Source organism: Cryptosporidium sp. chipmunk genotype I, assembly GCF_004936735.1.
Source record: "Cryptosporidium sp. chipmunk genotype I strain 37763 chromosome Unknown contig_14, whole genome shotgun sequence".
NCBI lineage: Eukaryota > Apicomplexa > Conoidasida > Eucoccidiorida > Cryptosporidiidae > Cryptosporidium > Cryptosporidium sp. chipmunk genotype I.
In genome coordinates this window covers 599,799-627,795 of record NW_027125584.1, presented here as the reverse complement: position 1 = coordinate 627,795, position 27,997 = coordinate 599,799, and the positions used below count along the sequence as shown (strand labels likewise).

The 27,997-nt window shown below is 27.8% G+C and overlaps 19 protein-coding genes across 19 annotated transcripts; 7 read left to right on the top strand and 12 right to left on the bottom strand.

The window, feature by feature from the left end:
- Window positions 1-120: 120 nt before the first annotated feature.
- On the bottom strand, window positions 121-500 carry ELE39_000799 (FHA domain-containing; the record flags this gene model as incomplete). Its single annotated transcript, XM_067343839.1, has 2 exons — window positions 121-321; window positions 384-500. 2 exons carry the CDS (start codon window positions 498-500, stop codon window positions 121-123), a joined length of 318 nt encoding a protein of 105 aa, XP_067202558.1.
- A 532-nt stretch (window positions 501-1,032) lies between these two features.
- ELE39_000798 (F-actin capping) lies at window positions 1,033-2,162 on the top strand (the record flags this gene model as incomplete). The annotated part of the gene is made up of 2 exons (XM_067343838.1): window positions 1,033-1,135; window positions 1,210-2,162. 2 exons carry the CDS (start codon window positions 1,033-1,035, stop codon window positions 2,160-2,162), a joined length of 1,056 nt encoding a protein of 351 aa, XP_067202557.1.
- A 162-nt stretch (window positions 2,163-2,324) lies between these two features.
- Window positions 2,325-3,374, bottom strand: ELE39_000797 (uncharacterized protein; the record flags this gene model as incomplete). The annotated part of the gene is made up of 1 exon (XM_067343837.1): window positions 2,325-3,374. The coding sequence occupies one exon, from the start codon at window positions 3,372-3,374 to the stop codon at window positions 2,325-2,327; it is 1,050 nt and encodes a 349-aa protein (XP_067202556.1).
- A 1,545-nt stretch (window positions 3,375-4,919) lies between these two features.
- Window positions 4,920-6,149, top strand: ELE39_000796 (Dus1p; the record flags this gene model as incomplete). The annotated part of the gene is made up of 1 exon (XM_067343836.1): window positions 4,920-6,149. One exon carries the CDS (start codon window positions 4,920-4,922, stop codon window positions 6,147-6,149), a length of 1,230 nt encoding a protein of 409 aa, XP_067202555.1.
- A 584-nt stretch (window positions 6,150-6,733) lies between these two features.
- Window positions 6,734-8,860, bottom strand: ELE39_000795 (conserved MUS81 endonuclease; the record flags this gene model as incomplete). The annotated part of the gene is made up of 1 exon (XM_067343835.1): window positions 6,734-8,860. One exon carries the CDS (start codon window positions 8,858-8,860, stop codon window positions 6,734-6,736), a length of 2,127 nt encoding a protein of 708 aa, XP_067202554.1.
- Window positions 8,861-9,355: 495 nt separating this feature from the next.
- On the bottom strand, window positions 9,356-10,187 carry ELE39_000794 (partner of sld five; the record flags this gene model as incomplete). Its single annotated transcript, XM_067343834.1, has 3 exons — window positions 9,356-9,606; window positions 9,730-9,988; window positions 10,050-10,187. The coding sequence occupies 3 exons, from the start codon at window positions 10,185-10,187 to the stop codon at window positions 9,356-9,358; spliced, it is 648 nt and encodes a 215-aa protein (XP_067202553.1).
- A 386-nt stretch (window positions 10,188-10,573) lies between these two features.
- Window positions 10,574-11,785, bottom strand: ELE39_000792 (uncharacterized protein; the record flags this gene model as incomplete). The annotated part of the gene is made up of 1 exon (XM_067343832.1): window positions 10,574-11,785. One exon carries the CDS (start codon window positions 11,783-11,785, stop codon window positions 10,574-10,576), a length of 1,212 nt encoding a protein of 403 aa, XP_067202551.1.
- Window positions 11,786-12,387: 602 nt separating this feature from the next.
- On the top strand, window positions 12,388-13,785 carry ELE39_000791 (katanin p60 fidgetin family AAA ATpase; the record flags this gene model as incomplete). Its single annotated transcript, XM_067343831.1, has 1 exon — window positions 12,388-13,785. The coding sequence occupies one exon, from the start codon at window positions 12,388-12,390 to the stop codon at window positions 13,783-13,785; it is 1,398 nt and encodes a 465-aa protein (XP_067202550.1).
- A 1,146-nt stretch (window positions 13,786-14,931) lies between these two features.
- On the top strand, window positions 14,932-15,756 carry ELE39_000790 (phosphatidylinositol n-acetylglucosaminyltransferase; the record flags this gene model as incomplete). Its single annotated transcript, XM_067343830.1, has 1 exon — window positions 14,932-15,756. One exon carries the CDS (start codon window positions 14,932-14,934, stop codon window positions 15,754-15,756), a length of 825 nt encoding a protein of 274 aa, XP_067202549.1.
- Window positions 15,757-15,880: 124 nt separating this feature from the next.
- ELE39_000789 (nuclear movement domain-containing) lies at window positions 15,881-16,540 on the bottom strand (the record flags this gene model as incomplete). The annotated part of the gene is made up of 1 exon (XM_067343829.1): window positions 15,881-16,540. One exon carries the CDS (start codon window positions 16,538-16,540, stop codon window positions 15,881-15,883), a length of 660 nt encoding a protein of 219 aa, XP_067202548.1.
- Window positions 16,541-17,087: 547 nt separating this feature from the next.
- Window positions 17,088-19,241, top strand: ELE39_000788 (AFG1 ATpase family AAA ATpase; the record flags this gene model as incomplete). The annotated part of the gene is made up of 1 exon (XM_067343828.1): window positions 17,088-19,241. One exon carries the CDS (start codon window positions 17,088-17,090, stop codon window positions 19,239-19,241), a length of 2,154 nt encoding a protein of 717 aa, XP_067202547.1.
- Window positions 19,242-19,262: 21 nt separating this feature from the next.
- On the bottom strand, window positions 19,263-19,781 carry ELE39_000787 (uncharacterized protein; the record flags this gene model as incomplete). The annotated part of the gene is made up of 1 exon (XM_067343827.1): window positions 19,263-19,781. One exon carries the CDS (start codon window positions 19,779-19,781, stop codon window positions 19,263-19,265), a length of 519 nt encoding a protein of 172 aa, XP_067202546.1.
- Window positions 19,782-20,104: 323 nt separating this feature from the next.
- Window positions 20,105-20,672, bottom strand: ELE39_000786 (tubulin-specific chaperone A-like; the record flags this gene model as incomplete). Its single annotated transcript, XM_067343826.1, has 2 exons — window positions 20,105-20,446; window positions 20,547-20,672. 2 exons carry the CDS (start codon window positions 20,670-20,672, stop codon window positions 20,105-20,107), a joined length of 468 nt encoding a protein of 155 aa, XP_067202545.1.
- Window positions 20,673-21,446: 774 nt separating this feature from the next.
- ELE39_000785 (haloacid dehalogenase-like hydrolase family) lies at window positions 21,447-22,364 on the bottom strand (the record flags this gene model as incomplete). The annotated part of the gene is made up of 1 exon (XM_067343825.1): window positions 21,447-22,364. The coding sequence occupies one exon, from the start codon at window positions 22,362-22,364 to the stop codon at window positions 21,447-21,449; it is 918 nt and encodes a 305-aa protein (XP_067202544.1).
- Window positions 22,365-22,556: 192 nt separating this feature from the next.
- Window positions 22,557-23,123, bottom strand: ELE39_000784 (uncharacterized protein; the record flags this gene model as incomplete). The annotated part of the gene is made up of 1 exon (XM_067343824.1): window positions 22,557-23,123. One exon carries the CDS (start codon window positions 23,121-23,123, stop codon window positions 22,557-22,559), a length of 567 nt encoding a protein of 188 aa, XP_067202543.1.
- An 871-nt stretch (window positions 23,124-23,994) lies between these two features.
- Window positions 23,995-24,873, top strand: ELE39_000783 (ring domain; the record flags this gene model as incomplete). Its single annotated transcript, XM_067343823.1, has 1 exon — window positions 23,995-24,873. The coding sequence occupies one exon, from the start codon at window positions 23,995-23,997 to the stop codon at window positions 24,871-24,873; it is 879 nt and encodes a 292-aa protein (XP_067202542.1).
- Window positions 24,874-25,039: 166 nt separating this feature from the next.
- Window positions 25,040-25,405, bottom strand: ELE39_000781 (uncharacterized protein; the record flags this gene model as incomplete). Its single annotated transcript, XM_067343821.1, has 1 exon — window positions 25,040-25,405. One exon carries the CDS (start codon window positions 25,403-25,405, stop codon window positions 25,040-25,042), a length of 366 nt encoding a protein of 121 aa, XP_067202540.1.
- A 57-nt stretch (window positions 25,406-25,462) lies between these two features.
- Window positions 25,463-26,146, bottom strand: ELE39_000780 (cyclin domain; the record flags this gene model as incomplete). Its single annotated transcript, XM_067343820.1, has 1 exon — window positions 25,463-26,146. The coding sequence occupies one exon, from the start codon at window positions 26,144-26,146 to the stop codon at window positions 25,463-25,465; it is 684 nt and encodes a 227-aa protein (XP_067202539.1).
- Window positions 26,147-26,661: 515 nt separating this feature from the next.
- Window positions 26,662-27,546, top strand: ELE39_000779 (CDK-activating kinase assembly factor MAT1; the record flags this gene model as incomplete). Its single annotated transcript, XM_067343819.1, has 1 exon — window positions 26,662-27,546. One exon carries the CDS (start codon window positions 26,662-26,664, stop codon window positions 27,544-27,546), a length of 885 nt encoding a protein of 294 aa, XP_067202538.1.
- Window positions 27,547-27,997: the final 451 nt, after the last annotated feature.

The following is a 27,997-nucleotide window of genomic DNA, read 5'->3' as shown; positions in this document are numbered from 1 at the left end:
TTGTATTACTGCATGTTGGTCTTCTACTGATTCTTCTTGTAAACTTATATTCACTACTCTTGCGTCCTTACCTTAATTAAAAACAAAAAAAATTAATTAATTAATAAATTGTTATTTTCATCAAATATTACCTATTAAATAATATTCATTATTATATAATGGTATTGTTTCATTATATACGTGTTGTCCACATGAACTGTCATTATTTACATGCACAATACCGGTATTGTCATTTTTCCCCACATCATGTGGATAATTATATTTAAATACATAAAATTTCCATTTTTTATCTGAATTGCATGAATCTGAAGGTTTTGAATACTTATTGAATTAAATTTTTTTTACTAGTTAAAGAAAAAACATGATTAATTATTAGAACATACCTTTAGAAATACTCCATTCAAAGAGTTTGATTCTTTAGCTAATAGTCCAGAAGGCTCAAAGTTTACCTTTTTATTGTGGTTTTCGTTGCCGAATTCATTGTTTTTATGCGATTGCATTTTAATATTATATATATATATTTTTTTGATTGCTATATTATTGATTAGTATTATTTTATTTATAGTTTTTATTAATAATATAATATTAGTGAAGTCAAAAATTATGCCTTAAGGCCCAAAAATTTAATAATTTTCTAATTTATTACTTGTATAAAATAAACTATTTTAAGTTATTCTGTGCCAACTGTATATATTTACTAATTTAATTCCGGATTTCAATAATAAAAATTATTTGTCGGTTCAATGGTTTTGAGGGGTAATTTAGGTATATAACAAGAAAAATTGGGGATTATTATTATTATATAGGGTAGTAAATTAAATAATTGCATTATATAGTTGTTTGCATATTAAAAGATTTATCTTTGAAAAGAAAAATCACCAAGAATATGTTCAAGCAGATACCAATTTAACTTGAGATATTGTTTTCATTTAATTATTTAGGGAAGAAAAGCAAAAAAAAAAAAAGAAGATTGCATGCAAATTACCACAAATAAAATAAAAAAGGAACCAAATTTCAAAACTATTTTTGAAAATGAACCCAAATGGAAGATATCATGATGAAAAGATAATAAATGCCTTAAAAATTTGGTCAAAATGCCTTCCAAGCCAGACCGATAAAATAGTAAAACATTTATGTAAGTTTTAATAATTAAAATTTTCTAGTATTAATAATAATAAATAAATAAACAAAATTAACTTGAAATAATAGGCGATATAAACTCACAATCATCAAGAGAAATATTTCAAAGAATTGAAACCCCTTTAAAAGTGATTTTAGATCTGGAAACCAATATGTATTATTTAGGTTGTAACTCAAACAGGATTGAGAATTACTATAGATCTCCATATACAAACAAATTTTACAATGATCCAAAATCTGAAGAGGAATATGATTTTGAGAGGGCAGAAAGTTTTAAAGAAATTGCAAATAATGATTTAAGCCACTTAAAGATGCTGGAAGCAGAGTTTCAAAAGGTATACGAGAGTTACTGTCAGAATTACACATATATGAGCGGTGGTTTAGAAGAGGATATATCTGATCATGGAGTTTTATTGAGTAATGTTTATTGTTATGACCTTGAAGGTGATTCTTTTGGAACTTGCTTTGCAATGAAACATATAATTAACCCATTTAACTTTTCAAGAGATGATAATATTGATGAAAAGTTATCTACAAATGATTTCACTGAAATGGTTTATTTTTTAGATATCATACATAATGTTGAAACAGTACTTTCTCATTCATCAGGAGTCTCAACATATAGAGTTGGATCGACTTATTATTTTGGATTCAGAAACAAGCAGAAAGAATCTTCAGCTTCTGGTGACAAAGTAAATAATTATAATAGCGAAACAATTTTATTTGATGGATGCAAAACAAACTGGGTTGAAAAAAAATTTGAATTTAGCACCACAAAATTCTTGAAGAGCTTCTTAAGGTCGAATACTAAATCCAATATAAGTGAAGCAAATAACGAGAATAATATGCAAAATATTGCCATCGACAGAAACTCAATCACCATTATTAATAATCAAACAATTTATTATCATATTTTAAATATTGGAAAACTAATCGAGTCCATTGATAATAATGTTATGAAACAAATACAATATGTAATGATAGATAATCTTTCAAATATTTCCAACAATTTACATGAATAACTCCAAATCCCATTATTACCATCTATATTTGGCTTGTATTATATCAGATCTGATTTAATTTTCAAGGAAAGAAAAAAATAAAATATTAATTTAATTGTCCACATAAAATAAAATTCTTACTAATTGCATGCATGCGTGATTATAGTAGTAAAAAAAAGTGAATTAATTATAACCTTTTAAGGCTAAAAGTTCTAGTTCTTCTTGAATTAAATCTTTAATTGGAGCTATATTACCATTTTTTAGGTGATCATCCCAACCATAGTTTTGACTTCTATAACATCCTTGAAAAGCAATCATTGCATAGTAAAAGTTATCTCTTCCTAGTTCTGGATCAACTCTAAACCTGATTTCATAGCTTCTGTTTTCTGTTTCAAAAATAATCATCTTCACAATACTTTGATTGTATTTATGTTCAATAGTAAAAAAGAACCTATCAAATTCAAATTCTATTGATTTATGGTAACTCAACTTGTAGTCTATGAAATTCTCCTCTGAATTCCCATTATTATTATTCGCACTATTTTTTAACATTTTTCTTTTCTTTCTTGTCTCCTTAATTTCATCATTCTTAGTATTATAACTTATTTTTACCAATCCATCCATTAGCTTTGACTCAAATACTCCCCTATATGTTTCCCTCTTAAATGCTAAATAGTCGTTTTCCTCATAATAGTCATCATCATCATTTCCATATTCATTATCCTCTAGATTCTCATTCGAAAAATCAGAGTCAGAATCAGAATCTAAATCGGATCCAGAGTTTGATTTAGATTCAGAATTTGTATCCGAATTTGAATTAGAACCTGAACCTGAATATGATGATACTGGCCCTTCATTCTTTTTCTTCTTCCGATTGTTTCTAACTTTGATTCTACTTCCATTATTATCACCTTGATCATCCTCATTATCATCTTCATTCCCATTCTCGTCATTACTGTCTTCATTTATATCATCATCCTCGTCATTTTCATCTTCACTGTCATAATTTTCAGTACCTTTGTCATCAGTGCAATTATTCTTTTTCTTTTTTTTTATTTTCTTTTTTTTTTTTTTATCTTCCTGAACCTTTTCGTTTTTTTGATCTTTTTTAGATTTAGAATTCGAACTGTTAACTTCTTTATCTAATTTAAATGGAGGTCTCGGGCGGTCTAATAGAATTATATTACAATACAAACTTTCATCACAAATAAAACCCAAAATTTGATGAGCCATATAATCAGGTATAAGAACAGGCCTGAATGAAAGTTAATGTTAGAGGGATAAAAATAATTTAAGAAATAATTAGGTTAATAACTTACCCAATCATAGTTTCTTCTGTAATATACTTATCAAAATCAGGATCTATTTCTGAATTAGAGCTTGATTTTATATGTTTAAAGTCTTCTTCACGATTATTCAGTTTTTTCTGACCATTAAAATGTAAATCTTTAGCCTGAATTGGATTAATCTGACTCTTATTTATGCAATTTCCTCTAAATATAGTAACATTCAAATAATGACCAATAGCTTCTCTTGATATGTACCATTCAAAACCTTCAAACAAAGGAAGAGGATTAACCAAAGAATAATTGTCTCCTTCAGTTATAATTTGAGGAGTCATATGCCATCTTACATGCTTTATTGGATTGAAACTCTTATTTTCACTTATATCAATAACTTTAACTTTATTATCAGCTGAAATATTTCCTTTTATCTGAAATCCTTTATGATTCATTCCTATTGGTCCATGCCATTTGAGTGGAGTCTTTTCATAATACTTAAACAAATACTGACCACGAACATTTGGCTGTTCTACAATTTCTTCTTCAATCTTTTTTACTTCATACTCTACAGCTTCTATTTCTTCATCTTCTATTTCTTTAAATTTTACCTTTTGAATTTCATCTCTCAAATTAAAAGTTCCTTGGAACTGCACATTTTCAATCTTCTCTCTTACTGGTTTTTCCCTTTCAGGGTATAAGGGAATTATATGATCTTCAACTTTTAAAAATCTGTACCTCTATTGTAATTAATATAATCAAAACGCTTAGAGTTAGTATCGTTTTCATTAATAATTTAAATAATATCGACTTACCATGCATGGTTTGGCCGTAAGCTTAATTCCCTAATATTTATTATATTAATCAAATGATAAATAAAAAAAAGAAAAAATTACATATTAAAAGTTGAATTACTTTGATATATATAGTGCAACACACTCACCTTTTTTCCATTGAAAAATGAAGGAACCATATCCTCAGTAATTCCAAATCTAGAAGTATTTTTCTTCTCATTATTAAAATAAGGAATAGTTTCAATGTATTTTTTTAAATAATCCATTTTTAAAATATTAAAACTACCAAAAATTAATCAAACTTGAGATTTATTCTGTTTCATTTGAATCTTGATAGTTTATAAGGATGTATTTATTTAATTGTTAATTTATTTTTTTTGAATCAATGACGTAATGTCATGCAAATACAAATAATTTTTTTTCTTTTGCCTTCACCCAAATAAAATTGAAAAATTCCACGTCATTGTTACCGATATAGGCGCCAAAGTTTGAGTTTTTTTAAATGATAAATAATGTCTTAATTTGACATAACGAGAGGGAGTAATAAAAGGAGTAAAAAAAAAAGTAGAAATGGAATAGCCGATTACTGTTTGAGTCTTGAAAGGTTTTTAGGGTTTTAATTATTCATAGTTTAAGTTTTGCATTATATATTATTAAATCGAGCATTACTGGTTTTGGTAGGTTCATTAAAGCTTGAAGAAGAAATGGGCAAGATGACTCCTTGGGAAAATTGGAAGAATGTATTAAAGTCTCCAAAGACAATTTTAGCTCCAATGGTTGATGGTAGTGAACTAGCTTTTCGTCTTATCTGTAAAAAGTATGGGTGTGATTTAGGATATTCACCAATGTATCATTCTGGGTTATTTTCAAATTTACGAGGTTATAGAGAGACAAATTTTCAGACATGTGAAGAGGATGACCCAATGATAGTTCAGTTTTGTGGAAATGATCCTGAAACTCTGGTAAAAGCTTCAAAGTTTATTGATGATAAAGTTAAAGGAATAGATATAAATTTTGGATGCCCACAAAATATTGCAAAGAGAGGAAACTATGGCGCATTTTTACTGTCGAATCCGGATTTAATGGAAAGGATTATTTCAACAATGTCAGGAAGCGATTTAAAATGTCCAGTATCATGCAAAATAAGAATACTTGATCAAAATGATCTACAACCAACAGTAAATTTAATCAAAAGGTTAGAATTTGCTGGGGCTTGTATGATAGCTGTGCATGGGAGAACAATGACTTCTAGAGGAGTATTGACTGGGCCAGCTAATTGGGAGGCTTTAAAAATTCTCAAATCAAGATGTTCAATTCCGTTTATTGCTAATGGGGGTATATCGAATTATGAGGATATCAAAAATTGCTTGAATTATACGGGAGCCGATGCAGTAATGAGTGCTGAAGGAATTCTAGAGAATCCATGGCTATTTCAAGGCTTTAAAGCTCCAGAAACAATTAATAATAAACCATCACAATTCCAAATAGCACTTGAATATTTGGATTACTGTATACTCTATCCACCTCCAAATGTGGGAATTATTCGAACACATCTCTATAGGATTTTTCACACCATATTTAGCCTTCCAGGAGCTCACATATTTAGGGATGAAATTAATAATTCACACCAAATACATGAATTCCAACTTTTTGTTCAAAACTTTGAGAATTTTTACAAATCCAAAATAGTCAATGAGCTGAAATATTACTCAGGTATAATTCCTCAGATTGGATTCTGGTATATTAGGCATCGCAATGATAAACTTGACCATAATGTAACAAAAGAACTTATTTCAATTTATAATTACCAACAACACAAGCTTCCTACTATTCTCCAATTTAATGAATACGAAATGACCGATGTAAAGGTTTCAAATAACCTGGAAATTCAGTCAAGTGATGAAATCTCCAATCTATTTTCACTTTATGATTGATCCTTAATTACATTCAAACCTAATATATTTATACTTAAATTGCATGTTTTTACCGCCCAAACGTCATCTTTGATTATTCCCCCACAAACCCTTAATTAGTAAATGGGGGAATCATGAAAATTAACTTAGTTAAAAATTAGTTATTATTTTTGATTAATTAGCTAAATAATTAAATTATTTATTTACTTCCAGGTTGAATTCTTTATTTCTCCTTTTATAGAGGCAACTACCAAGTGGTTTTTTGAGAGCATGTCTAATAATGTAGGTTGGCGGGAAAGATAATTCATTTTTGGATATACATTATTGACACGTAAGGTACACAAAATAAAAGAAAGGAAAAATAATAAATAAATAAAGGATAGCATGCACAAAGAAAAGTAACAGAGAACTGAATCACTAGTATATTGGAGTGAAGGAAAATCTATATGGAGGCTAAGCACCTAGCTGTATTATTCAGCATATTTACAAGTATATTGGTAATTTCGATAATATTATGGCTATCAATAATAAATCTACCATGTATAACTAAGAAAAGAAATAATAAACATAAAAAGGATTAGCAGAAATTATTATCATTCTTTATTCTATCTTTCTTCATTTTCAAGTTTATTATCCAAATCACCATTTTGGATGTTTTCAGAAAATAAACAATAAAGATGAAATAAAAGGTCTCTTGATACACTTGGCTTGTATTTCTTCTTTTTAAGCCCGAATTTCATATTCCTAATTTCATCACATTTTTTTAAAACTTTTGAATACAAGTCCTCGAATGCTATATCGCTGGACATTTCCTCGTACATTTTATATGGAGTTGGCCAAATCTCAAGAAGAGTTTCAGTAGCTTCTGGACCACATCCTTTAATACTTCTAAGCTGTTTTCCAAAAGTTTCTTCAACTGTAAGATTTGATGATTTTTTACTATTAAGTTCCCAATCTTTAAAACATGGCCTATCTTGTGCAATTTTTGTAATAACACAAGATCTTTTAAAGCCATCATCTTCAGGTTTTGAATTAAACCATCTATTACTTACATTTCTAGTGATCATTTGGTGCATCCCGACAAGAAGAGTTAAAGTATGCCCAATTGATTGACTTTGTAAAATATGAAAGCCTGCAATAAATTGAGTATTAGCTTGAGCACTTCTCAAAACTTGTTTTGGAGCAATTTTACCACTACTAATTGGTCCATTACTACTACTTGACCAAACTATATTTTCATGAATTGAATTCAAATCTTCAAGTAAATAAATCACATTCTCAACACCAATTGATCTCATTAATCTATATTTTTGCTCCTCATACCTTCCATCTAAAATACTTGAGCACATATCACTCCCAGTCTTTCTCTCAATAATCCATGGCAATACAAACGAATCATCAATTGATGTAATTTCATCCTTATCTTCAAGTTTTGGTCTTGCTACCCATATTACATCTCCAATTGGAAGATTTTTAAGCTCAATTCTAATACCCTGGTCTTTTAGCCTATTTAATAGATATTTTGGAATACCTGAAGATTTACTACTAAAATTATTATTATTATCATCATCTTGATTGTTAATATTACCATCATTTAATGAACTATTAAAAGTATTAACTTCTCTATAATCGATAATCATAACAATCTCATAGTCTATAAATACTTTGTTCTTTCTTTTAAAATCGAAGAATTTAATTGTTTCAAATATATTACTTTGGGATGTAGCATTTTTAAATTGCTCTTTATTATAATTGGTAAATATATATTCAAATAATTCATTGTACTTTAAACATTCTATTGAAATTTCATTTCCTTTATCAGTTAAATTATAACAAATCTTTTCAGATTCTATAGGAAATCCTTGAATCTTAAAGTGATGTTTATTCATTTGAATCAGATCTTGTTTAATAAGTTGTTTAATGGTCTTTTCAGCTTTTTTAATGGTCATTTTAGGCTCGTAGAACTCCTTCAGAAAATTATATAATCCTTGAATTCCTTCAAGATTAATATCTTTACAAGGTCTTAAAACTTGAAAAAGAGCAATAGTAACAATAATACTCCATTTTTCACCATATATTTGAGGTATGCCTTGATTGACATTTTTATGATGATCAGTTTCTCTTATTCTATTATAATCCTTTTCATTCAATTTTTCTTGTTCAAGTGCTTCTAGTATAGAATTATCAGCTTCTGGATTTTGAGCAAGAATAGGATCTACAGTTAGATTAAGTTCATTAATTTTATTTTCACAATACTCAATACACTTTTCTTCGTATTCTTTTAAGTTTTTTAATTGATTTATTCGATCAGATTTGATAAGTTTTTCAAGTTGAGATCCTAAGTAATTTCCGATACCTTCCAATATTTGAAGTTGTTGATGACTAATAATCGGTACCGGGTATTGTTTAATGCTATTAATGGCTTTTTTAATCATTGACATTCTTTGTATAGTTTTTGTGGTTTTCTTCATTTTTTCAAGATAGTCTAGATAAATTAAGTTGAATGGATGAGCTTTTCCGATATATGGACTTTTTCTTAATAGATTTTCTTCAATATTTACTATTTCTGAAGCTTCTTCTTTAAATCTTTTATTTTTTGTATCGGTGCATTCTTCTTGATCTTCAGATTCATAGTTATACTTTTCTTCTTTCTTAGCAGAGTTTCGATGGTTTTTTGTACTTGTTCTTTTTTTTCTAATTTTTATTGAATTTAAAACCTTAAAATTCTCCATATGTAACTCAAGCAAACAATTCAAATTTGAATTAAATTCTTGTTTTTTTCTCTTCTTTTTTCATTTAATTCCATTTCATTATCGCAGAATACGAACACTAAGGTTCAAATTAGTAAGAGCATTAAGTAAAAACAGTTATAAATTAAATCTTGAATAATAAAAAAATTAAAAGAAATAAAGAGAAAAATAAGAGATAAACACACACAATCAAAATGTTCTCATTATGTATACTTATAATAATGTTCTCACATTTCCCCCCTCTCGCTACCCTTTTTTTAAACATTTTTTACCATTATTTTCCAATGTTACCGCCAAAACATTTTATTATTTCGGTACCTTTTATACATCAACTAATAATAATGTAAGGCGCCAAGCCATGACAAAATAAACCACTAGAAATTAAGGGCAGGTTGACGCGCGCGCCAGATCTGCCGAATATTAAAGTTGCGAATACATATATATATATATATATATGATAGAAACTCACTCAACTTATCAGTTATTATTATCATAGTTATCTTCTTGGGAAGAGTATTGTTGGGTTTGTATTTGGGTGGCGGAGTTGATAGGAAGAGTATTTTCCCAGAGATTCTGTAGATCAGAAAGTGTATGAAAGCATTCATTAGAACCAAAATTAAGTTCAATAAGTCCTAGGTTTGAGACGTCCAACGCTTTAGGAAGAGTTAAATATTTATAGTTCGCTTTAAGTTTAGCTTGTCTTCTATTAAGTAGGTCTTGAAATAGTTCTAAAGTGGAGAGGACAGGTCGAGGAGGAATATAATAAAAGATTAAGGAGGAAAAAAAAAATTTGCAATTAAGTTACAATATTTGTTGTACAATGAAATGAATACATGCCTAATAAAACTTACTCTTTACTTTGCTCTTCTTTCCATTGAAGGGATCATTTCTAAGCTGGAAATATATATTTGCAATTTGGTAGTAGTAAAAGTCGACGAAGCAGAATGATTCTTGTCCAAGCTTATCTTCATCAACAAGTAATTTTCTAAGTCCTTCTTGAGTGAGCCAATTTGGAGGTATTAGTTTGCATAAATTTTTGGAGTCCAAATATTTTGCAATCCATAGAGGTACTTTGCTTTTTTGATAGGGTATAAATGGCCCAATTTCAACCTAATAATAGTAATAAAAAAAATTGTTTTCTTTCCCTCTTCTTCAAAGAATCTAAACTTACTGAAAATATTAACTTTTTTTCCATTTTTATATTGGGAATTATATCTACATATGTTTTTTCCTCTGCAATAAAAAGACTTTCTTCAAAGGAAATGCCTTTTTCACTTCCTGTTTCAAAGGAACATGCTATACTCTTCATTGTGATTTCAATGAAAAAAGTTTTGTCTTTTCTATGATCCAAACTTTAATAAAATCTTCAACCTTGATTGTTTTGATTTGTCTATTGATTCAATACTCTTTCAATTTTAATCATTAGATACCTTAATTTCTCATTAATGCTTTATTTTTTTAACATTCACACACATTTGGCGCCAATGTGGCAAAGAATACATTTTCTTTTTTTTGTGGGGGAATGAAGAAATTTATATTTAGACACGTAATATGGTGGTAACTTAAAAGAACTGACATTAAATATAAATTAAATTAACTAAAAAAAAACAATAATTGATTGATAAAAAATAATGTAGTAAACTTGTTTTTTTATTTGTATCACTATATTTTTAGTAATTATTGAAAGAAGGAAAACTAACAAAGTAACTTTTTCAGTTTTCTTTCTCCAAGACCTGCTTCATACGTAAGACCGGCAGAATATGCCATCTTAATTGCTTGATTTAATTCATTCACATCAGTTGCCATTCTAAGCATAGTTCTTATTTTCTCACTAATATCTTCAATATCATCCTCTTTTTCATTTTCATCTCTTCTTATATTGTTTATCTGCTGAATAGTTTTCTCATCATTTACTTGAATTTCTGTATTAGAATTTGAATTCTCTTTTAATGGATTTAAAAATCCAGAATTGTGTGTAGTAGATTCCGTTGCATTATTCTGAATATTCATTAAATTAGATTTTCCATCATATTTTTCATTTTCACTATTAATTCTAATAGAGTTTGTATTATTATCATTATTTAAAATTGAATCAGTAGTATTAGTATTAGTAGTAGTAGAGGTGGTAGTAGTAGTAGTTGTTGTAGTTGTTGTAGAAATTATTGGATTAGCATTTGATGATATTGATGGTTCTGCTGAAGAAGCTGAGTATGAATACGATGAAGAAGAGTGTAGAGGAGAATTACAAGTAGTATTAGTAACAGCAACAGGTGCAGAAACTGTAGAAGCGGAAGTTGCTCTTTCATCTCCAGAATTTTCAGTATGAAAATTGTGAGTTGTCGTTACTACTGTTGAAGATGGCTGCTCTAAATGACTTGGGGAAAATGTTGAAGCAGATATAGTATTTGTATTAGTATTAATAGTAGTGGAGGATGATGTAGCAGTACCAGCAGTTAAAGAATGCATTGTTTGTTGTTGTTGCATAAATGATTGTGCCATTATCGGAGATTGTATTAGCGATCGGATTTCTGGTGAAATTTGATGTTGAATTACTGGATGATGAATTATTGGTTGAATTTGTTGCTGTATTGTTGGTTGAATCTGCTGGTGTATTGTCGGTTGAATCATACCTGAAATAATGTTTAATCCAACATTGCAATTGTTATTATTTGCATCAGTTGATGATATTCTTAGGTCATAATCCATCGATTTTTCTAATATAATACCATGACCTCTACCAACCATCATATTTTCAACTGAATGTATTGGTTGACCTCTAAAAATACCTGGTATTCCTTTTGACTCGAGTATCATATTAATCACATTTTCCTCCTCTGGGCCATATTTCGTTGAAACATACTCTATCACAGTCCTTATTGCCTCTCTATAAACTTCTGTAGATGCCATAGTTCCAATCAATCAATCAATTTTAATTATTACTTACCTTATTTAAATTTTTGACCAATATATTATTATGTAATATTATTTATTATTAAACACGTCTCTTAGCCCGCCCAAATGATTAATATTTATTTGGGAGATTAAAATGGGAATTTTTTTAATTAAATACATTTAATTTCATTTTTATACAAAAGAATTGGTATAAGTAATTTAAGTGATAATATTTACAGAAATAATAATAATAATATTAGCAATAATTATCATAATATTTTTATCATTATTACCATCATTATCATATTGATCATCTTCGTTGTTTTTATTATTATTAAAAATATTACTTATTCTTTACAATATAAATTATTGCTAAGAATAAATTATATTCAAACTTAAAAAGAATTGAATGATTTCCATTTTCTTCAACTCTTACACATATATTAATCATTTTAAAAATTCCAATTAATAGATACATAAAGTTAAAAAAAAAACTTCAATGCAATCTACCAGTAATTGTAAATTAGCGAAAAATTAATAATATTATAACTTGTATTACTTTATCTTATTTTTAAAGCTGATTATTTATCATAATTAAAGAAAAAAAATGATTTGAAATGATTAACAATATTCTGGATCTTATTAAACAAGGAACTGAAAAAGAAAGAATTGGGAATCTGAAAGAGGCATTAAATATATACATTTTAGCTCTTCAAAAATGGGACCATATTTGTAAATATCAGAATGATGAAAGAGTTAAAAATGTTCTTCTTACTAGAATGGAACAATTAGTTTCCAGAGCTGAACAAATAAAGAATTTGATTAATAATAATGGAAAAGGATCACAAGTCCTTTCGAGTTCAAATTTGGGACAAACTTCAACATCAGTTTCAGGTTCATCTTCATCCTTTGAAAATATTTTAAAAAGTTCTCAAAATCCATCAAATATTTCTAATATTAATGATCCTTTTAAAGATTCAATCCGTAGCTGTATTTTAATGGAAAGTCCAAATATTTCTTGGGATGATATTGTAGGACTTGAACAAGCAAAAACTTCTCTTAAAGAGGCAGTAATTCTACCAGCCAAATTCCCAGAATTATTTCAAGGTAAACTTAAGCCTTGGAAGGGTATTTTATTATATGGACCACCAGGTACTGGAAAAACTTTTCTTGCTAAAGCTTGTGCAACAGAAATGAAGGGTACATTTCTTTCCATTTCTAGTGCTGATCTTACTAGCAAATGGCAAGGTGAATCAGAAAAACTAATTAAAGCTTTATTTGATGTTGCTAGAGAAAGGGCTCCTTCAATCATCTTTATTGATGAAATTGATAGTTTATGCAGTAGCCGTAGTGAACAAGAAAATGAGGCAACCAGACGTATTAAGACAGAATTTCTTGTCCAGATGGATGGTGTAAATTCAAATTCTAGTAACAATAATAATTTCAAACCCATTTTAGTACTTGGTACTACAAATATACCTTGGGAAATTGACTCAGGAATTCGTAGAAGATTCGAACGAAGAATTTATATTCCTCTTCCAGATGAAGAATCTCGTGTATTGTTGATTAAAAATGGTTTAAAATCCATTAATCATTCTTTAACTGATGATGATGTTAATCATATAGCAAAAATGACTCATGGCTATAGTTCAAGTGATGTTTCGATATTGATAAAAGATGCTTTATTTGAACCAATACGTAAATGTAGTGAATCTAATTGGTTTAGAAAAGTTATTGTAATGAACCATAATGATGAAACTGCTAATGTTAATAATGCAGAAAACTTAAAGATTTACTGGACTCCTTGTTCCCAACCTTCTAATCTTGATAATTTTGACAAAGAATTATATAGAAAAACTTCACTTTATGATATTCCAAACAATCAACTTTTACCTCCAAAATTAACCAGATCTGACCTTATTCATGTATTATCAAAAACAAAATCTTCTGTCACTAATCTTGATATTGACAAATTCACCGAATGGACCAATAAATTTGGACTTTCTGGAGAATAGTTGTAACAACTATAATTGATTATTTCTTTAATTTGCATTTATATAATCCATTAAAATGTGATTTCATTAATTTGAAATTAATTTTTAATAATGAAAAACAATTCATTTTCAAATTATTTATTGAGAATTTATCCAAGTGAATGTTAATTTGTATTAATACAATTTTTGGCATACAGAGTCACTGTAATTGATATTTTTCTTTAATGAAGAAAATTTTAAAAATTCTCTGATTTTACGGTGCTAAGTCATGCCTATATTAAATCAAATAATCGGATCTTCGTTGATATTTAATTGTGCTTGTTGCACTTTTTCTAATATTAACATTGTCCCAAGTTTGTACAAATTAATTTTTTTTTCGCCCTTTTCCCTTTTTCTATTTTTAGATATACATTCTGTCTTAAAAACTTTCTTCCTCAATTCAAGCAAATTGAATTTGTATTTATTCTTTTTGCATACATGTGCATATGCGTATGTAAGTTTGATTGTTATTACAAATTCTACACTGCCCTGCATACACTTCTAATCAGATCCGTACACCGGCTTTAAACACGTCACCCTTGACATCCACATAGGGTTTTGCCGCCTACTCATTTATTTATTTAACACTAAGAGGGCCCACCTTTTGCGTCTAGTCTCCTCAAAAGTGATTTATGAATGTAATCTCCTGTGGTTAAAATTGGGGGGGGGATAGAACAATGGTAAATAAAGGTGGTATTAATATAAGAGTATGAGGAGATAATAATAGTAATAATAATAATATTCACCCATAGGAATATATTTTTAAAGAGAATAACAGTGGGAGGTGTTAATATTGCTTTAAGATTTTTAACATGAAAATTTGTTGAATTTGGTACGACTTGGTGTATACGGACTTGATTTTTTACTAATAAATATTTATTAGTAAATTGATCACATACAATTTAAAAAAAAGAATAATGAAATATTTGATATTTTACATGTAATTAAAGAATCATTTAATTTTAATATCATTACCACGTTACAATATATGAATTTATCATTTTCGTAAATAAATGATTAATTAAATTTCCAATTATTAACATTGGTACTTGCATGAATATTTTGAATTATTAATATTAAAATTAATCAAGCGTTTGTTGGGAACAGTTTTCGTATTAATTCATTTATATGGTTCATAAAGTTTTATATAGAGAGTTCCAAGAAGGTTCTCCAAATGATATTTTAATTGATGATAATGATAATTATGAAGAATATTTGAAACATAATGTAACACATATTACAAGTATTCAGCATAATTATTATGACATGTTGATTAGATTGATTGGTGTACTTCAAGTACTTGGGCTACTTATTCAAACTATATTAATTTGGTACAATCTTTATGTTGGATTTTTAAGCTTTGAATTTCTGGCAATACTTGATCTTTCATTATTATCAATTATGTACATCTTTATTTCCCCAAATGTTAATTTACTTGTAATTTTTGGATTCTTATGGTTGGTATCTCCTATTTTAATTACGTTAACAGCTTCTTTCAGTGATGATACCATTATTGCACTCTGTACTATAGCTTTTCTACTTTATCTTTTATCACATGATTATACAATTATATACAAGGACCTGAAAGAAATCGAACATCAAAATACCGATGTTGTTGCATTAAACCTTTCAATACTTGGATCCATATTACTTGCTTCTAGACTTGAAAATAACATACAAGTTTACTTTTTCTTATGCTTCAGTATACATATTTTATATTTTAGCAGAATGGTAAGGCATAATTTATGGAATAATCTACCAAAGGTCTATCTTTATGTACTAACACCAATTACATCTATTACCCCAATTTGGTTTTTATATTATCCACTTAATATTATTTACACCATTGTTTGTGCTGTAATAATTTCTGGAACTATATTATATGTTTATTGTGGCTCAAGTTATAAAAATGTTATATTTGGCCCCTGGGATGTTGCCACAATTAATGAATAGTTGTAAATCTTAGTATGGAATATAAACGTATATTTGCATGCATGTGCTTATACATGTATACACAATATTTCTATATTTTTAATTATAAATAATAATAATCGAAATTTTATTCTCCGACTTACTTTTATTTTTTCCCCATATTTTGATTAATATTAGAACTTATCATTAACTCTTGTACCAACTTTGGGTCATATTCAATTCCTTGAAATGGAGAATTCTCCTTATTCCATGATTCCTTTAAAACTTGATAAATATCAAAATTATTTTCAATATCGGTACCTTTTGTCTCATTATTGTAACGAATATTACTATTTTTATTAGAATTATTAATTAATTTGAGTATTTCAGATTTTGTACGCTCATCACAATCTCTGAAATTCTTTCTTCCTCGAACTTGTGACAGGTCCAATTTTGATTCTCCTAAAAAGCAAGAATCCCACCAACCCTTTTTCTTCTTTTCTAATAAAATTAGCAAAATTACTCCTTTATTATTTAATTCATTGCCTTCACACTCTTCCAAATACCAAATAGCAGTTTCTGAATCTATATAAGAACTCAACTCTTTTTTAAAGATACATACTTCTTTCAAAAAAACTTTAATACTTTTCATATCTATTTTGATATTCAAAGAATTCTTAATTAATTTAATTTCTTTATCTGAATCCATGTTAATTCCAAATTTTTGCATTAATTCATATATTTTAATCTCACAATTAATTTCTTCCTCTGTTTGGGCCCATCTATAACTATCCCCACATCCTCCCAAATCTAAATCTGAAATCATAACTTAATTCTCTGAGTGGATTTCTTTATAATAGCTATTTAATTAATTAAGAAAAATGAGAACTATAATTCCTCAATTATTTTCAAATTTAACCCGATTTATTGAATTAAATTGATTAATTAATCGTTGATCAATCTACAGAGTCACATATCAGTAGTAGGTTACTTTCTGCTATTGCCGATATTAACAATTTATTTATTCAATAACTTCTCTTCCAATAATAATAATATTTATTATAATTTTCTTAAGACCATTTCAATATTGCAAAGTTGTGGCGGGAAATCCTCTTCAATTGTTATTCTGACAATTAAAAAAAAATAGGCCCAAAATTAATAATCCAAATTAAATATTTAACTTCTCAAGGTTGAAGAAGAAAAGTTTTTTAATCAATCATTGCCCTTAGCTCTTTCACTCCCAACTGAGTCCCTCTTTACTCATCACGTTTCTTCCTATTTTTTTTTCAATTTGGAAATGGACTTTTATTAAAGTGAAATATATTATTTGTTTAATTGATGATGTATTAGTGTATTAGAGAGTTTAGGAAGTAATGCTAAGTGCTCAGCTGGTTAATTATATGATAGGTAAGGGGGGGTTCCGAATTAAAACTTTCTCAAATGCATTATTTAAAACTTTAATTCAAAAGAGAGATTTCTTGTTAAAATTATCACCAATATACCAAAATAAAGGCTTAAATTATTTTTCAGTAAATTATTTGATCCAAAATAAATTGAATATCAATAAAAGTAAAAAAATTCCTCATAGAAATAATTTTGAAGTAAATAAAGAAAGTGCAAGCTTTAATAACCAAAATGATAGGTTGAATTTTAACAAGTTTTTAATTTCAATACTTGGAATTTCAAGTGTTGGATTATTTTCAAAGATAAAATATGAAGAATTTAAAAATACCATAACTCTTCAGGAATTTGTGAATTTATATTTGAGTAAAGGTTATGTTGATAAAATTCAAGTAAATAATGAAAGAGGTAAAGCTTATTTGAAAAAAGATGTAAATAGTTTAAAGTCCAAAATAATTTACTTTAGTATTGGGGATTTTTCTTCATTTGAAAGTAAAATGAAAGAAGTACAAAGTTCAATGGGTATGAGTACTTTAAATTTTGTGCCAATAGAATACTCTCATTTAATATCTCTAAAAAAAGTTGTGAATGATTTACTTCCAACAGCAATAGGAATTACAATAGCTTTGTTATTATTAAGATCCTTCTCCAAATCTATTAGTAATTCAGCGTCTGACAGATTAATTAAATCAAATTATTCAAGTTTTAGCCAAGTTAAAAATATGAATAAAAGCATAAAATTTAGTGATATTGCTGGAATGAAAGAAGCCAAACAAGAAATATATGAATTGGTGGAATTCTTAAAAGATCCTAAAAGATTTCAGAACCTTGGTGCAAAAATACCGAAAGGTGCTTTATTAGTAGGACCACCAGGTACTGGCAAAACATTATTAGCAAAAGCAGTTGCTGGTGAAGCTAATGTACCATTTTTTTATATATCTGGAAGTGACTTTATTGAAATTTTTGTTGGAATGGGTGCAAGTAGAGTAAGGGAGTTATTTTCACAGGCAAGAAAATTGTCTCCAAGTATTGTTTTTATTGATGAGATTGATGCTGTTGGAAGAAAGCGTGCAAAGGGAGGTGGATTTGCTGCTTCATCTAATGATGAGAGAGAAAGTACTCTTAATCAGATTCTTGTAGAAATGGATGGATTTACCGAGAATAATGGAGTAATAGTTTTAGCTGGAACTAATCGTTCTGATGTATTAGATCCTGCATTAACGCGTCCAGGAAGATTTGATAGGATTATTAATATAGAAAGGCCGAATCTCGAAGAACGTAAAGAGATCTTTAAGATCCATTTAAATCCCTTAAAGCTGAACGAAAAGCTGAATAAAGATGAACTAGTTAAATATCTTGCTTGCCTATCTCCAGGTTTCGTTGGATCAGAAATTAAGAATTTATGTAATGAAGCTGCAATACATGCAGCAAGACGTGCAAGCAATTCTGGAGTTGATTTGATTGATTTTGATAAAGCATCTGATAGAATTATTGGTGGTCTTAAGAAGTTGGATGGTTATCTTTCACCAAAAGAAAAGAAAATTGTTAGTTTACATGAATCTGGTCATGCAATTGCTGGCTGGTATTTAAAACATGCTGATCCTGTAATAAAGGTTTCTATAGTACCAAGAGTAGGGGGAGCTTTAGGGTTTGCTCAGATGGTTCCAAGTGAATTAAGACTTCTTTCAAAAGAAGCTTTGCTTGATAAAATTGCGGTTTTGTTAGCAGGAAGAGCTTCTGAAGAACTTTATTCAGAGTCTATTACAACTGGTGCATATGATGATCTCCAAAAAGCTACTACGATTGCTAATTCAATGATAACTTTATATGGAATGGAACCTCAAATTGGATTAACAACTTTTAATTCCAATATGAATATTGATGGAACTTCAAATTCAAACAATACCAGTAGTTATTCTCTATATAAACCATATTCTGAAGCCACATCGCAGGCTATAGATAATTGTATTAAAAAGATTATTCATGATCAGTATTCTCGAATTAAAGAATTATTAATTTCAAAAAAAGAACAGGTCCATAAACTTTCTGATTTACTTTTAAATAAAGAGACTGTTACTAATCAAGATATTACTGAATGTATAGGCCCAATGCCTTCAAAATTATAATAGTAATGATTATTTTAATATCTAATATATATCTGATGATATTCTTTTTACTAAGTTAATTATTTTCATATTTCCAAACTTTATATTGTTTTTGGAAAATTGACTGGCTTCTTTTTTAGCCAATAAAAGTAAATTTTTCATTTCTTTTCTTAATATTCTCAATTCTTTCCTTTCTTCTTCTTGTATCAATTCTAATTGTGTAGAGTACATTTCTTTTAATTTTGAAATTCTACCCTGCAGATTTTTTTTACCTCTTTCATATTCTGCATTTATCTTATTAAATTGTATTTCAATATCTTTAATTTGTTCTAAAGATTCTTCTATTCTTCTTTCTTCTTGTTTATATTCATTATTAATTTGTTCTAAAGCCTTCCTTTCTGATTTTTTGGCTATTTGATGAAACTTTACCAAGTACTGTTTTAATTCGTGTTTTATTTCATCTGAAACTTTTCTGTATTTTTCAAATTCTTCCCTTCTTTGTTTTCTCTCAACTTTTTTCAATAATCCAACCAAATTCTCAATATTTTCGCTATCATTCATTGTATTATATTAATTAATTAATTTTTATTAATTATAATTTTAATATTAATTTTATTTTGCATGCCATAATTTCACTTTCTTTATTAAAAAAAAAATTCATCTATATCGTTTTTGTAAATTTAATTTAATTCTTGCATTAATTTTTAAACATAAAGTTATTATCAAAAATGCATGTAAATACCGGTATGTAAAAATTGACCACATGCAAAAATAATAATAGTAATAATAATTTAATAAAACACGTAAGAGTATTGGCTTAAAAAAAAATAAGGAAAAAAAAAATTTGATAATTAAATAAGAATTAATAATATTAGAGGACTGATCTAAACAAAATCAGTTTCGTTGGAATTTGAATTGTTTTCAAAGTTATTTCCGAATGATAAGTTTTCAAGTTTAACAATATTTCCATATTCAGATTGTACTTTCTTCAATTCAGCAAATGCAGATGAAATTAATTGATTTTTTGGGTCTTCTATATCTAAATTAGAGTTATTTTCCGTTGAATTGCTTAAATTGGAATAGTTCTCATCAAAATTCTCCTTCAAATGTTTATGAAGATCAGAGTAGCCTAAAGAAAGACGTTTTAGTACATCACGATAAACTAGTAAAGTTTCATGTAGACATTTTTCTTGTTGTTGTATGTCATGAAAGCTTTTACCATCATTCTAAATATATTTAATAAAGTTCATTAAAATAATCATTAAATCAGGTTTAGTAAATTAGCGTTTAGATATTATACTAATAAATTCGCAGAAATTAACTCACCTTCATCTTTTCTATTTTTTCTTTGAATTCTTCTTCCTCTTTCTTATACATTTCTAAATCCTTCATCATTCTTTTTAAAGATGATGTTTTGATTTGTAACTGCTTAACTAAATCCGGCTTTGACATTTTTAAGTTCAATAATCTAATGGATTTTTAAATTAATTTCTTTCGTATTTATTATAATATTTTTAAAAGTGTTCGAGAATTTCAAGTTTTTGGGGCTAATTTTTTTTTACCGGTAATATATTTTTTAAATAATTTGTGGCAAAAAATAATATTAATTTTTTAATAACTATAAGCAATAATTTAGAAAAAAAAATAAGTTAAATTGTTAATAGTTTTTAATTCAACCATTAGTTAAAAAACATTTAAACATGAACTAAATTAAATTTGAAATAACAATTTCACAGATATCTAAACTATTTACAAAGTCAATACAATAATAAAAAATATAAACAGTAGGTTTGCAGAATGAAAATAGAGCAAATTCCTTATGGTTGCTATTGATTGATTTCACATTTAAGATTTTTCGGGCTACTACCACTATAACTACTTTTAATTATTTATATGCATATGCTTGTAATAATAGGCTTTAAGTTTGCCATCATTAATGAAGGTAAACCTCATAATTCTACATAAACTAATGTTACCTCCTTTATTGTAAATTGTGCCCGCCCACATTATCGGGTAATTTGCATGTGGTGCATGCGCGAGGATTGCCGCCTAAATGTTGAAATAACCACGTAACGTGGGAAGAAAAATATTAAGGTGAATTGACAAGTGTTATAATTCTCTTCTTCTGTAGAAAAAAATGGGTAAATGCCTGAATTAGTATGATATAAATTGAGTATAGTATATGTAGTGTAGAAGGAAGGAGTGAGTTCACCTTTATTAAGAAAACTAATCTAAATTGATTTGAATATTGCAGAATTTCTGAATAGCTTCCGAGAATCCATCGTCATCATTAGATGAAACTATATGTTGAGCGGCACCTTTGGCCATATTACAAGCATTAGCAACGGCAACGGAAACTCCTGAAAGGTTAAGTAACTCAACATCATTTTCAGCATCTCCAATAGCTAAACAATTTTTAGGATGTATATTAAGTGTTTTGAGCAAATGTTCTGCAGCATTTCCCTTTGAACAATCTATATGTAAGATTTCCAGTATTAGAGGATGGGAAAAAAGAACTCTTGCTGGCTTATCTTTAAGAAAAGAATGTACTATATCTTTAATTTCTTCAAGTTTTTCTCTTGATTCACCGATAATAAACTTCAAAGACTGATTCGGATTTTTTCTAATAACATCAACAACACTCTCAACTTTCACTGAAAATTCTCTACTTAAACCTTCAACATATCTTAGATGACTACCTCTAACATTATGCACAAATTCATTCAGTAAATAAACACTATATGCGACTCCTCTATGTGTTTCACCCTTAAGTTTGGCCTCTTCATAGCCCTCATCTTCAGGTTGCCACTCAATCTTTATTGAATCTAATAAGTTACAAAGATCTATCATACATTCATCTGGAATTGTCCAAGTTTTCATGATGTCATCAATTCCATTTGGACCAATCAAAACTGCTCCATTAAAAAATATCCCTGGGAATCCATGATGTTTAGCAATATCCATAATATCTTCTGTGAACATTCTTAGAAAACCCACTTTGGAACGACCTGTTGCCGGCACTAGCAAAATATGAGAGTCCATCAAAGCTGAAATAGTTTTTGCATTATTTAGTGAAAGTTGATTATCACTATTTGCTAGCGTACCATCTACATCCGTGAACACACATAGAATATTAGACTCCATAATTATCCACTTCTCAAACACTCCCTAAATTTATTATAATCGAACGAAAAAAAAGATTGAGTTTAGTATTTGTTTTGTTATAAATTCTGATTTTTTCAAAAAATCTATTTCGTTAAATTATATATTTACATTGGTCTGGTTTATTATTTTATCTTTTTTAGTCAATCTTTATTATAATTTATAAATATATATCTAGTTACCGCAATTGCCGCCGGCGCCACTGGCGGGAGTGCATGCCAAATTATTAAATTTTTTTTTGGCTTCTAATGCAGAATTTAATAATTGTGTTCTAACATTTGCAAGGTCCAAAATTGGCTTTAAAGTGGTTTGGTTTCTGAGTGAATCCATTCTTGAAATTACTGAGCTTTGTAATTTATAGTTATAAATTGCATTAGTCTGATGGTCAACATTATTATATAGTAGTAATGTTTCTTGATTAAGATTTAATTCTACTGGAACTACAGCATAACCTAGAGAAGGTTTAAAATGTATATCTGGGTTGAAAACTCTCCAAAAGTATTCAATTTCAAAAGGATCCTTGTCTAATTGAGAAGCTATTAAATTCCAATCAATATCTCCGCATGTAATTACTGATTCGTCCCCTTGTTGTTCCATAACCTTTTCTAATAATAAACATATATCTGTTAGAGTAAATTTGATCAGTCTTTTTTTATCTATAATTATATGTTGTTGTCTTCCTGCCTCAATTTTAGTCTCCAATGTGGAAGATACTTGATCTGATTCTTCAAAATTATTCATATATATGATAATATGTATCAAAGATAAATCTGGTAATAGATAAACTAATCTAGTATATATTCTGCATAAATTTAAATATAGGTACTTGCTTAATATATAGTAAAATAACCTTAAAATAAAGAAAGACGAAATAAAGAAAATAATAAATTGTAACAATTTTACAAACTTGCAAATTTACCGATAGTGGGTTAAATTATATTAAGTTTTTTTTTTAAATTAAAGAATTTATAAATAAATTTTGGTGAGAATGTGGTTGGGGGGAGATGGCGATAGTGATAGAGTATTGAAAAGCTAATGAATTATAAGAATGTTAAGAGAGTTATGATATATTAATAAATTATTAGATATTTATATTATCTCGTAGGAAATGTTTTACTTTTAGTAAAACATTTCTAATTTTATATTTGGTACCCGTTTTTTCCCCATTTATTTGCCAATGTATTTTCTGAATTTATTTCTTGCTTTTGGCTAGTATTTATAATTAATTAAAGTCACTAATGTATGTTTTAATTATGAAAAGGCATTCAAAAAGCTCTCAGCTTCCGAATTCAAATTTATTTTCATTATTCATACAATTGACTAATTAATCTGATGTATAAGCAATATTGTGGGAATGCTAATGTTTGGCGCGCAAGAATTAATATAAATATTAATGTAAAATAATTTTTAATAAATACTACTCACTTGTAGAAGATTATATACTGTTGAAGGATTACATTATTTTCATACGGAAACACTCAAAATAACTTATTATGAAATAAGAAGAATATACTTTTAAGTCATTTGAACTGTAGAAAAGTTAATTTCTTTTTTAATTTTCCATTTAAGGAAATAGTGTAATTATAGATATTGTTAATTGCCATTGGTAATAATGAACTTTTCAAGAAATAGAAAAGGAGTAAAAGATGATTCAAAGTATAAATACGAACCTGGCGATCTTGAGACAAAAGTAACAGAGAGTGGGTTAGATGTATCATTTAAGAGAAAAGTAGTTTCAAATTTATTAATATGTCCAATATGTGAGGGATTTTTTAGAGGGGCAACTACTATAAGAGAATGCTTGCATACATTTTGTAAAGCTTGTATAATCGAACATATAGAATCAAATGGTGCAGAATGCCCAAAATGTGGGCAAAACATTGGTATATATCCTTTGCAAGGATTGGTATTTGATAGAACAATACAGAACATCACAGATAAAATTTTTCCAGAATTTAAGGATAAAGAGAGAAAGTTATACAGTGAATTTCTAGAAAAATATGGAGATGAGGCTGATATAAATGATGAAAAAGATCTGATGAGCCTTACAAAACCTGCAGCTTCACAGTTATTGAATGAAATTAGGCTTAAACCAATGGATTCAACAGTAAGTTTTTATAATGAAATTCTTCTACCTGAATTGGAAAGCAATGAATCAGAAGATTCTAAAAATCAAACAAAAATTTTGGAAAATTTATCAATGAAGATTAAACTAGAATCAATAAATGCTCAATTTTTTCAATTGGAAAAACCTTTTCTAATGGTTCCACCACAAATCACTATTTTTCATCTACAAAATTATATTATGCATAAATCCAACGAAAGGTTTGAAAGGATTCCTTCTATCTTTTTAAAAGGAGGTCAAATTCTTCCTAGAAATCATTCACTTGAATTTGTTTGCAGATCTAGGAGAATTCCTCTGAATAATTTACTAATTTTGGAATTCGGANNCCCCCCCCCCCCCCCGCTGAATTTAAAAAATTACGTGTAAATTACGTGTAAATAATTACGTGTACAATTTATTTAAAAAAAAACTTGCATAAAGTAACTTTTTGCGTACATTTAAGGTTATTTTGATGTATAAGTGAAAGTGAATTTGCATAGATGCAAGTATGTATATATTTATGTTTGTTTATTTATACATTAATTAGTTATAGTTAAGAAGAGCTCTTTTTTCTCCTCTTCATTTCTTTATTCCTTCTCCTTTGTAATTTACCTAATTTATCGAGAATACGTGTAGTTTCAATTTCTTCATGTTCATGTCCTTTTTCTCTTGCAATTCTATCATTTTCTAAAGTTTGCATGATCAAATCTCTAATGGAATGTATAATGGTTAAACTAGAATGGCTTGTTTCAGTATATGATTTAAAGCTGTTGGCTTGGTGAATTTCTTTAACCACCTTCTTTAAAAATTCTCCAGAATGAGGTAAATTAAGTTCTCTAGCACTAATATCAAAAAGTGTGATTGAAATTTGTGAAGGAGTATATATTAGAAAACATCTAAATATAAAAATAATTAACATTAAAAAATATTAATTTTTATTCTTTCTATTAATGTTAATCAATTAAATATTCAAAACTTACAATGTATGTAAAATCATTAATACATATGTTTCTGCTTTTAATATAACTTTCGTTAATAAACTTATTAATTGATTTTTTTTATTATAAGTTTTCTTATTTTCAGGAATCTCCAAATTCCCATCATTTACTAAAACATCTATATAATATTTTTTATATAAAAGTCTTAAACCTTCTAATGTATTTCTTGGATTTAATATATATAAATGAAATTTTAAAGTATTACAAACTGTTAATTCATGTCTAAATACCTCTTGTATATTCAAACCTGGAACGTCTCCAAAAAGTTTTTCCAATGTAAAATGAAGCCCATACTCTTCTAATTTTAAAGCTAATGAAATACTTGTAAATATTATAATTCTAGGATCGTAATCCATTACACTTTGATTTGTGAAAAATCTTTGATATAATATTGATGCATTATATTTTGAAACAAATGGAAGCTGTTTATGGTTACAAAACTCTACCAATTGTCTACCGTAATAAGTAATTAAAGTTTCCTCATCTTTCGATGTTAATAACATTTCATCAATCTCAATATTTTCACTCGATATTTGTCTAAATACATCCTTCCAATTGTCTCTTGCCTTCTCATTAATTTCATTCTTTTTTGTTTTCAATAAATCTAAAGATCCAAAAACCCAATCTTTCAAATGATGAGATTCTGAAGGATACACACTCATAATATTATTAATAGTATTAAATATTACCTTTAACTTTATGCTTTACATATTTTATAATTAATATATTTATTCGAATTTCCCGCCAATTTTTTTAAATATAAATGTCAAATAAAGAAATTATATGGGGAAATAATTAAATAAAAAGGTGAAATTTATTATTTTCTATTGAAAATAACTGGCTGAAGATAAAAGGTGGAAAAGAGGAGGTGTAGGAATAAGAATAAGATTAATTAGAAGTTTTTTTCTTGAGGGATAGTAGGAGTAGGTTGGAATTAATTACTCTAGAATTACTTTACAGAAGGAATGGAATTGGATATTGAATTTGAAATAATAATAGATTTTAAATCAATTATTTTGGGAGTTATTTAATTATTATTTATTATTTTTATAGAAAAAATCATACAAATTTTAGATTATTTGGTTTTTATAAGCTAAAATATCAGAAAAATCAAAACAAGAGAAATAAATATGCAAAATAAAGGTAAAGTGAGAAAACCAAATAATATTAAATTAAAATGAATGGAGATATTTTGAAAGATGACAAAAAACAATATTCTTGCCCATTATGTATGGCAAGCACATATTATAAAAATGATATAAAAATGTATTTTGGTGATCCATGTGGTCATAAATTTTGTTCAGAATGCTCAACAAGAGCAAATAATAAGAAATCAACATCAAGTATATTAAGAGGAAGTAATCAGATATGCCCAGTATGCCATAGTTTTGTTAAATATATAGCAGATTTTGAATACGGTGAGACGGATTTTTTAAGATTTGAGGGTCAGGCAAGGAAACAGGTATACACAATATTCAATGAAACTAGAGCGGATTTTAAAGACACTCCTTGTTATGATAATTATCTTGAAAAACGTGAGGATCTTATATATAAATTAATTTATGGAAGTGACGCAGAAAAAAAAACTACACAAGATTTCTTGAATCAGTATTCAAAAGAAAATCAAGTTGCTATATTGGATAGAAAAACTAGAGAAGAAACTCTTTTAAGGAATGATATTCTTGAAATTGTTCAAAAAGAAGGCACTTTCTACGAGCAATTAAATCAACTTTCTCAAAACTCTATAATTGATCATCTTCAAATTGTACATCCACTTCAAAATGAGTATCCCGAATTCTTTCAAAATTTTAATAAAAATACCAACAAAAACAATTCTAACAATCAAAATATTGCTCTTGGTAGTAATATTCCTAATCCTATTGATAAAAGCATTACTTGCAAGGAATATCTACATCAAAATGCTAAGAAATCAAGTAGTTCAACACACTCATCCATAGAATCCAGACAACGTGCTGGAGGATTTACTGAAAATATTGTCTGGAGCCTATGTAAGAATGAGCTCTTTTTTGGATTTTATGGGTGCCACCATGGTTCTATTTAGTTATAAAAATAATGTTTTTATCTACATATTTTCACTATATCCAATAATTTTAAACTTGTTTGCTCTTTTATCGCTTCCCACACATTCCTTTTCATTCTTTTCCACCCCCTCCTACACACCTTTAATGTTTAGTTTCCAAAAATTGTATGTGGCCAATAGATGCCGCCAAACTGTAATACACTTAAATGGTAAATTCCCAGTTGGGGGTATGGTCTGTGGGGTAACCCGGCGGGAATAAATTATGCTATTAATTTTTAATAGCATATATACATATATAAATACAATATATTCCATTTTACAAATTAAGAATGCCATATTCTAAATTTTTTAAAACAAGAAAATCAAATAAAATTTATGATATTAAATTTAAACCCTCAAAAGTTTCATTGCACTATCAATATGATTACGACAATAATAATAATAATAATAGTGATAGTAATAATAGTAATAA